This window comes from Musca autumnalis, unplaced genomic scaffold (genome assembly GCF_047663935.1).
Source record: "Musca autumnalis isolate F117 unplaced genomic scaffold, ASM4766393v1 scaffold_1, whole genome shotgun sequence".
Taxonomy (NCBI): Eukaryota; Metazoa; Arthropoda; class Insecta; order Diptera; family Muscidae; genus Musca; species Musca autumnalis.
In genome coordinates this window covers 131,912,551-131,922,783 of record NW_027411644.1, presented here as the reverse complement: position 1 = coordinate 131,922,783, position 10,233 = coordinate 131,912,551, and the positions used below count along the sequence as shown (strand labels likewise).

The window sequence follows — 10,233 nt, the reverse complement described above, 5'->3', positions numbered from 1 at the left end:
GGACATTTGTAAATACCTTAAAATTGACAAATTGACATCAACCGCTCATCACCACCAAACCCTTGGAACAGTAGAGCGCAGCCATAGAAAATTAAATGAATAACATACGGGATGTTTGGTTGAAATATTTCCAATATTGTTACAATACAACACCATCAACAGTACACCAATACTGTCCTTTTGAACTAATATATGGAAAAATCCCTACACCATTAATAAATTTAGGAAATGTAGATAATGTAGATACCTTGTATAATTTAGAAGACTATGCAAAGGAAATTAAATATAGATTACAAACAGCGTACAAGTGCAGAAATTTATGATAGAAAGTTATAAAACAAAGCAGAAAAATTATATGATAGAACAACAAATGACTTTAATATAAAAGTGGGAAACTTAGTTTTATTAAGGAATGAAATAGGACATAAATTTATTAAGGAATGAAATAGGACATAAATTACAGAGTAAATATTTAGGACAATATACGATAACTGCCTTAAATAATAGAAATAATATAAAAATTAGGGACAGTAAAGGAAAACAACAACTAGTTCATAAAGATAGATTAAAACCATTTAATAAATAAAAAACACATTTGATCAAATGTGTTAAAAATGAGAAAAAATTTTTAAAAAATACAAAATATTTTAAATATAAATGAAAAGTATAATAAAAATATAAAACATAATAAGAATAAGAAAATGTTTAAAATACCTATTACATAAAAAACTATGTTAAAGAATGATAACCCAATTTCACATTGTGTTTACGAGAAGTTCACTCTTGTGGTGTTAAAATACTTCTGCTTTATTAAAAATGGTATTCAACTTAAGAACTATTCTTACATAGAAATCTTAGGGTATTCATCTTGTATTAATCTATGCTCTTATCACTAAAAGTACGTGTTCCCTTGCTGAGTGCATGGTTGTTTGGGCATTGCCTGTATTATCGGTTCACCCAAGTGTCATAAATTATGCTGCACTTAACTAAAACTATATTTATATTTAATGTCTAAACACTTAAATATTTTATATTGACATTATTTACGATTCATCTTATCTTCCTTTGTCTACATTAATATTACATGAATTGTATAGGCGCTGTTCATACTTTTATGAACATTCTCCCGGCCGGCAATAGATTATCTAAACATTCGGCACCACCGGGAATTGAATAGCTGCAATACGCCTTTTAATAATCATTCTTCTTATACATATGATTACGAGAATTATGGCTATTAGTATAACTAAACTAAATGCTACGTGGCCAGACAAATTATGGAATTTCAAACTTCTTAGTTCTATGTTCTCCTTCTTTAGCTCCTCCAGGGACTTCTTTAGCTGGTTAATCTCTGCGTTATGATTGATCAGTACATCTCCAAGGGGTTTTATGTATACTCTTTCGGCCGGGGTCGCATCTTTAAATAGAACTGAGTGAAACTGCGATGATATTTCATTCTTTTGCTGATGGACCGCCACCAATGTTATTTTATCTATCCTGGCCGTACAGTCTGGTTCTAGAAGTAGGATACCTTGCTGCGGAAGCTCCATTAAGGTTTGCTGCTTGTCCGAACATTTTACGTGCGCTGTGGTGTTGGCGAATATCTTGAACAACCAATTTGCTTTTCGTCTCAGCTGTATAAAATATGGGCTGTTCTCTACTTCATCATATGTACACTTTAGCCCGATGTGAGGCCTCAGAGGTGCTAACTCGCAATTATTAGTTGAAGCATCTCTCCAAGGAAAATTCTCCTAGCACACAATTTCGTCACTCAATGTGTTTTTGCACTCGTTCAACATTGCCTGTGTTATGTAGTGGAACGAGTCTAACTCGAAATTATATACTATATACGGCGCCTTTATCCTCGCTATCATAGTGGCACCATTCTGTTCAAAAGGAATCGGAATAACCCTGTACAATTGCGACGACTGCCGGTTGAAAAGGGGTACTTTCAAGTCAACTACCAACTGAGTGCCAACAAACATTCCATGACCTCTCATCAAATGTAATACCTCCTTCAGTTCTGTACCAGTGCTTTTACCGGGTAGAACGTATTTCTCAGGCAGAGCATTCCGAATTTTTACTATCTCCGACTGCATTTGACTGGGACTCATGAGCACGGGGTGTACTTGACCATTATTCACGCCCAGTAATACGTCGATAAATTCCTTTTGCACCTCGTCACATTCTGCAATACGCTCATTTATCTCTTTGGTGATTATAAAGAACCGAATAGATTCTCTGTAGACGAAGTAGCTCTCGTGCATGGTGGCGCTTATATTCTCAATTTTACACTTTATTTCAGTAAAGTGCGAATTGACTTCATCCGTGGTTCTTTTTAGCAGATTGACCGTAGAGTCAACTACTGATGTCTGCTTTATTGCTAGTTGTTTAAGATCATGCTGGTTGGCTAATAGGTTTTTCATGTTGTTTTCCATTGCCACGCGATCTTCGTCGTCCATCACTCCGAAAGCCCAATGTTGAAAGGAGCCTACGAACTTCAACGGAGCTCCTCTCCTATGCCGTTTATCTTCTCTCATGAATAAACGGTTATTCGCCTTTATTTTACTTATTTTGTACTCCATATTGTTTATAACTGACCAGCACTGATCTTAAAATGTTTGGAGTCTTGGACATATTTCTTTTGATGTGTTTAACAATCTCGCCGCAAGCTCCAAAGTATCCAGATATGGCTTCATTTCAAAATAAATGACCATGTTCCAGGAAGATGAGGCCATATGGATCTGCGATATGGGATCCAAGTACATTGCCGTGGAACTGTTCAGCTGTTGTACAAACGAGGACGTAGTCGGCATCACCATACAAAGGTTTACCATCATAATCATCATCATTATAGGGTGTCCCAGTACTCTTGGTAATCTCATTGTAGTGTTTATCTGCGCTTTCTTCTGCTGTGAATCTTCCATGTTCATCTCCTCTAAACTTTCCTCTTCGTGCTCTAAGGGACATAGCTTATTGACCGGTCTCTTTAACTCTCCGTTTTGTGTTTTTACCGCCACTACTCTAACAACTCCATCCTTGCCCTTGTGCACTTCTGTAACCTTCGCTAATGGCCAGCGAGCTGGATGAGTATCTTCATTTCGCAGTATCACCATCCGTCCCACCTCCAGATTTCGCTCTTTCTTTCTCCATTTCGTTCGATTTTGCAAGGATGTTAAATATTCTTCTTTCCACTTTCTCCAAAAATGATTTGTTATTCGTAGTATCAGCTTCCACCTGTTCACGCATCCCAAGTTTCCTTCATCGATTTTCGCTGGAGCTTCTAACAATGGTCGCCCAATTAAAAAGTGTCCTGGTGTTATTGTGTCGACATCTTCCGCGCTGCCACCAAGTTCATGTAACGGCCTTGAATTAAGAACTGCTTCAATCTGAGAAAGTACCGTGCTAACTTCTTCAAAAGTTAACTTCGTGTCGCCAATAATCCTTTTCAGGTGATGTTTCATCGATTTGACAGCGGCTTCCCATACTCCTCCGAAGTGAGGAGCTGCCGGGGGGATAAAATGCCATTTTATCTGCTCATTTTCCAAAATCGGCGCCAATTTGGTGTTACTTTTTATGGCCTCTATATAGTCTTTCTCCAGTTGTTTTGAGGCCGCTACAAAGTTCGTCCCGTTGTTCGCTCAGTGCATCCAAATGAACTGCTTTTGTCATCATGCAGACAAAAACAGCTACATAGCCTTTCATCGATTTCGTTCCTCTAGTTTTGGAGCACCTCAGCTGAATCGGACCCGCATAATCAATTCCACAATGTTGAAATGGCTGACTTATATTGACTCTGCATGCTGGAAGTTCACCCATCAGCTGATTTCTTACTTCACCTCGATAGCGTATACATTTTGGGCAGCATCTTATACACAGTTTTATTCTGCTCTTCGCGCCGATAATCCAGTACTTCCTTCTTATCATGTTTTCCATTGCCCGAATTCCTCCATGCAATGTTTCGATATGGGTATGTCGGATGATGTTTCCTGCTAACCTCGACTTCTGGATAATAATTGGATGTTTCTGATTATACGGCAACGCTGAATATTGAAGTCTTCCTCCGACTCTCATTACTCCATATCTGTCTAACTGCGGGTGTAATGAAGCTAATTTGCTTCGATGGTCTACGGCTCCTAATGATTCCAATTGTCTCATTTCAGCCGGCCATTCCATTTCCTGGTGCAGTTTAATTATTTTCATTTCCGCCTCTTGTAACTCGTCCGCAGTTAAATGCTCTATTTCGTCCTTAGTTCCTCACAATCCTTTAATGAATCGTAGCACGTAAGCCATTACCCTTTGTTGCTTCTTGAATGATGAAAATTGCATAATTTTCTCATACACGCTATTTTTTTCCCGCTGCAATTCTTGTCGCTGCTGACACCGCTGACTTTGCGTGTATTTTGGGCCATTCGTGCTCATCTTTCGCTAACCATTCAGGTCCATTCCACCATATCTCGCTAGTTACAATTATCTCGGGGGAAACGCCTCTTGATCCTAAGTCTGCCGGGTTTTCTTTTGACCTCACATATCCCCATTCCGCCTCAAGGACTCGTTCCAAGATATCCACAACTCTATTTCTTATGAATTTGTCCTTATTCTTTGAGTTGTTGATCCATGCTAGTGTTATCATGGAATCACTCCATGCATAGGTTGCTGCATCCGTTGTCAATACCCCTTTAATCTTTTGCAATAGTTTTGCCAAAAGATGCGCTGCACAAAGCTCCAGTTTCGGCAGAGTCTTTCTGTTTTTTATTGGATTCACCTTGCTCTTTGCCGCCACTATTGTAATTTTCGACTCGACCTTAAGGTAAACCACTGCTGCGTATGCTTTTTCGGATGCATCTGCAAATCCATGTAGCTGAACCCTACTCGCTGGTGATATCTCCAGCCATCTTGGTATTTTCGTGTCCTTAAGCACCTTCAGACTGTTCATAAATCGTTTCCACTCTCCATTCAATTGCTCGTCCAAAGGCTGATCCCATTCCATTAGTTGTGTCCATAGGCGCTGTATGAATATTTTTGCTGTTACCGTCACGGGGGTTAACCAACCCAAAGGGTCAAAAATTTTCGCAAGGTTTGACAAAGCCAATCGTTTGGTTACCTTATCTTCGTTGTTAATCTCCATGTTGAACGTAAAACAATCTGTTGTTGGATTCCATTGTAGCCCCAACGTTTTCAAACATTCATCTTCTTGAATGTACAGAACCTCATTTTCCTCAGACGAACTAACTGCATTTAATACGTCTGGTGAGTTTGCAATCCATTTTCTTAAATGGAACCCGTAAGCCTCTAGTTGTTGTGATATTTTCTCCTGGATATTTCTGCACTCCTTTTTTGAATTTGCTCCTGTTAGAAGGTCGTCCATATAGAAATCTTCCCTGATTCTATCCGCAATTCCTTGATCTTGGCATCTGTTTCCAATTTCTATTAATGTCCTTACTGCCAGAAATGGTGCTGAAGCGGTTCCATATGTTACCGTGGTGAGTTTATATTGTTGCACCGGCTCTGATCTGCTATTTCTCCAAAGTATATATTGATAGTCCTGATCTTCTTCTGCTATGTTTATCTGTCTAAACATTTTTTCAACATCGGCTGAAATGACGAATCTCCATGATCTCCATTTAGTAATAATGTCGAATATGTCTCTCTGTAGTCTTGGGCCCGTAAGAAGGATATCATTCAAGGACTTTCCTTTTGATGTTTTTGATGATGCGTCAAACACAACTCTAACCTTTGTAGGAAGACTAGTTTGTCGTATTACTGCTTGATGGGGCATATAATACTTCGCTTGTTTTGTCTGATCTGCCTTTACCATATGTCCCATTGATATAAGTTCATTAATAGTTCTTACATATTCTTCTCTCAAACTCAGCACATTCTTCCAGTCTTTTCTCCATTGCTTTTTTATGCGATTCTCCCAACTCCTTATTTTCAGTAAAGGGTAATCTGACGACAAATCTTCCTGAACTGTGTACCCGAGTTGTTTCCTCATAAAGTATCAAGCAATAGTCATCTTCAACCAGTGCTTTTTCCTCTTCTACCTCTTCAATTTCCCAAAATCGTTCAATCGTTGTTGTAGCGGCAGACCTCACGTTGCTATTCCAATGCTTCATTTGTATCGTTTCAGACAGAATCCAACCCAACTTCGTGTTCTGTCCCACAATCGTTCCCTCGTGACGAACTCCTTCTTCCAATATTTGCGGGAATAGGTCAGCACCAATCACTAGGTCGATCCTTTCTGACCTATTGAAATTGGGATCTGCCAGGCTGATGTTTTTCCACTTTTCCACATTGTATTGGAAGTTAGCATCCGGATGAGCTGACGCTAACTTCGGCAAAACAAGTGCTTCTACTCTGATTTTAGTATTGCTGAAAAATCTTGGTCTTATTTCCAGCAATATTTTTGATTTTGCTACTCCCACCATGGTCTCTCCGAGACCTCGTAGCCTCATGTCCGCCTTCCACTTTGGTAGTTGTAGTAGCTGTGCTGCGTCTTCAGATACCGATGTTATCTGCGATCCTTGGTCCAGTAACGCCCTTAATGTGATATATTCTCCATGCAGGGTTTTAACGTGGACTTGGGCAGTAGCCAGAAGCACATTTGCTGTTGTATGAGTTGTCGTTGCCTTCGTGTTATTTGTTTTCTCCAAATGGATTAGTGTGTTATGACTCAATCCACACTTCTGACATTTGCTATCGTTATAGCACCGCTTATCTTTTCCGTGTTTTAGACATCTGAGGCACAACTGGGCTGTCTTTACCCAACTATACCGTTCGTTCGATGATTGTGCGGCAAATTTTTTACAAGTCATGATATCATGCCCAATAAACTTGCAGAAACGGCATTGCTTCTTTTCGCCAAATCCAGGTCTATCCTGCTTTCTGCCTGCTGAAGCTTCCAACGCTTGGTACTGTTTTTCTAGAAAGTCCAACACATCTGCGAGTCTTTGAATTTCTTTCGATTTTTTGACATTTTGTTCATATTGAATGAACCCATCTTTGTCTAATTTCCGTATGATAATTCTGGCTAAAATTGGATCTGCATGGTCTAACGGTATCTCCATAGACTTCAATGCATGGATGCTCTCATTCACGCTGTCCAGTAATTACCTTAAACTCGCCGCCGATTGGCTGTTAAAATTCGGGTGATCTAATATCCTGTCCACTAGTTTCGTGAACAAAATTCTGCTATTGTTGTATCTTTTCTCCAGCAATTCCCACGCTGCCTTATAATTTGCGTCTGTCACTTGTATATGCTGAACTAACCGGAATGCCTCTCCTCTTAAATTAGCTTTCAGATAGTAGAGCTTTTGAACTTCCGATAGTTGAGCGTTTCCATCCACCATTTTCTTGAACAAATCGTGGAATGAACTCCATTCCTCCACATTTCCGTTGAAGCACGGAATCTCTATCCGTTTTAGTTCTACCGCCTGAGCTTCTTCTTTTAGCCCACTTATCTTCCCAATCAAATTTTTTATTTTTGCGTTGATTTTTTCATCGATCTCTTCCAATTCGTCATCCACTTCTTCCATGCCATGTTCCGTGGTTAATTCTAAGTGGAGTTTTTGATGTCCTCAAACTGTCTTTCCCACGTTGACTTCATATTCTCTAGCGCATATCTTGAGACGCCAGCTATATCTGCTTCCATGGCATCAGAAAGCTTTATAATTTGTCTACGGAATTTCGACAACACTGCATTTTTTCTGTCACTATTGGCCTGTGGTAGCTCTAAGGGTAATACTTTCAACCCTGCTCGTTGTTCTTCACGCTGAAGAAGCTGAACTTTCTTTTGGCTTTGCAGTACCTGCTCCATCTGCTTCTGAAACTCCTCCTGCTGTTTCCTCATTTGCTCTTGCTGTTGCCTTATTTGCTCCTGTTGGAGTTGAAATTGGGCTTGCATTCCTTGCATTAACGCCCGAAATTGTTGCTCCATTACTGAGCTATTATTCTCTGGTTTCTTTGTTGTATCTTGTAGTTGCATATCTGCTGTTGCCATTGGTTGTTCCGTAGTTGAAAATGCAAGTTCCGCCTCATCTTGCTGTTCGGGCTCCTCTTTAGTTCTCTCCAGGAGCTTCTTGCAAATTTCATACGTGCTCTCGATCTTACCCCATATGTTGTCCTTGAAGTAAATATCATTCTTCGGGCCATGCTCTGTTATTTTAATATGGTTTAATTTGGCTTCGTTCATCTTATCTTCGAGCGACTTGGCAATGCCTTCTAATGTTGTTTTCCTAAACTTCTCAGTTTTTAGTTTTTCTGAAATACTCATGATTTCATTGAGTATTTGGTTCTGGGTTTTGTAAAGTTGTAGCCTTTCTGCTGACATTTTTACTTTTTAACTTTTTCTTTTATTTACTTTTGCCTTCACGGCGATATATATCGATATATTTCTACTATTTTTGTTTTCCTTTTATTCTTTGCCTTTTTGGCTATTTGATTGTTTAGCGCCTTTTTATGTCGATTTCTAACATATTTTTTTCTCTTTTGTATTTTCGTTGTTGCCTTTTTTGGCTTTTGTTCGATTTTTATTTTGCTTCAGCTTTTTTTTTACTTCTTTTATATGAATTTTTTTAAAGTAGCCTTCTTTGGCTTCTTTTTTTTAATTTTAAGGATGATTTTTTTCTTTTCTGGGATCCACTTTTTTATCACTTTGTATTTTATACTTTTTAAAATTTCTTTATTTCATAATTTTTTATTTTTCTCTTTTTTTTTACGGCCGCTGATTCTTTTTGTCCAAGGACCAATGTTTACGAGAAGTTCACTCTTGTGGTGTTAAAATACTTCTGCTTTATTAAAAGTGGTATTCAACTTAAGAACTATTCTTACATTGAAATCTTAGGTTATTCTTCTTGTATTAATCTATGCTCTTATCACTAAAAGTACGTGTTCCCTTGCTGAGTGCATGATTGTTTGGGCATTGCCTTTATTATCAGTTCACCCCAGCGGTTCACCCAAGTGTCATAAATTATGCTGCACTTAACTAAAACTATATTTATATGTAATGTCTAAACACTTAAATATTTTATGATCTAAACTATCTTAATTTTTTATATTGACATTATTTACGATTCATCTTATCTTCGCTGTTCATACTTTTATGAACACATGGTATCATCATTCTTCTATAAAGGGAAGGTGTAGTCTACGTGTGTCATAAATGTCTATATTATTTACTTCATCCATTTTCATTATCAAAATTGTTAGTCCTAGTTAGAGTAACAAGCTCATAATACTTTAATACTATTCACCAACCAAGAGTCACAGACTTCATTCATTCATGCTGTCAGTGGTCAGTTACTCCAAATACGTCTTGGTGTAGTATGACATATTTCGTTCACACGTCCAATGACAATTGTCGTTCTGATTCTTACATTGTTGCAATATGAGCCCGCACGCATACACTCACACAAATACAATTAATGTAGTATTTAGATATTATATTCTTATAAACGTAAATTATGATTTAGTATAAATAGACATAATAATTTCGATATAAAATTAATCATTGTTCATCAACAGAGCTAAAGCATTATTATTTCGCTCTACACCATATCGAACATCGCACAACGGCCGTCTACGCTCCCCACGAAAATCCCACCGAGCGAGTAAAGACTATGATTTCCCAAAATACCGGGTCCGACCACAGGCTATGGGATCAACGCCTACCGGAAATTGCTTTCGCGATAAATATCGCAGTCAGCGAATCTTCCAAATACTCGCCGCCCGAAATAATTTGCGGCCATAATCCAGTCTTCCCAAAGGCGACACCGTTACCCTACATCACTCAACAGAGGAGCAACAAAATGTACCGGGAGCTCTGGGAGAATGCAAAGCAGAATCGTGGACAAGCAAGCCGTACTCAACAGCGGTACTACAATCTCCGACGAAGGAGGTGATCATCGCCGGTCGGAAGTAAGGTTTGTGTGAGAGAAAGACAAATCTCTTCCGCAGCAGATTAATTCAATCAGAAGCTTGCACCCAAGTATTCTGGTCCATATGTGATATCCTCCATTATCCACCATAATACCCTCGAAGTGAAGGATCACAACGGCAAATTCAAAAAAGTATATATATATATAGGATCTAAAACCCTACCATAATTCACTGCACTCTGAAAAACCACAACATTAACGTGCAGCACAATGTGCGCCACACCATATCAAAACTAGCAACAACCATAGAAAAGAACTCCCTCACCAACCAGATCTTCAAATACAGACGGCGAAAAGA

The 10,233-nt window shown here is 38.7% G+C and overlaps 1 protein-coding gene across 1 annotated transcript; it reads right to left on the bottom strand.

Annotated features, from left to right (window-relative positions):
• Positions 1–1,751: 1,751 nt before the first annotated feature.
• On the bottom strand, positions 1,752–2,462 carry LOC141403331 (uncharacterized). Its single transcript, XM_073985631.1, has one exon. The coding sequence runs from the start codon at positions 2,460–2,462 to the stop codon at positions 1,752–1,754; it is 711 nt and encodes a 236-aa protein (XP_073841732.1).
• Between the last annotated feature and the right edge of the window lie 7,771 nt (positions 2,463–10,233).

What these genes read in the sequence shown, in the direction of transcription:
- LOC141403331 (XM_073985631.1), bottom strand. Translation starts at nt 2,462, where the DNA reads ATGGACGACGAAGATCGCGTGGCAATGGAAAACAACATGAAAAACCTA.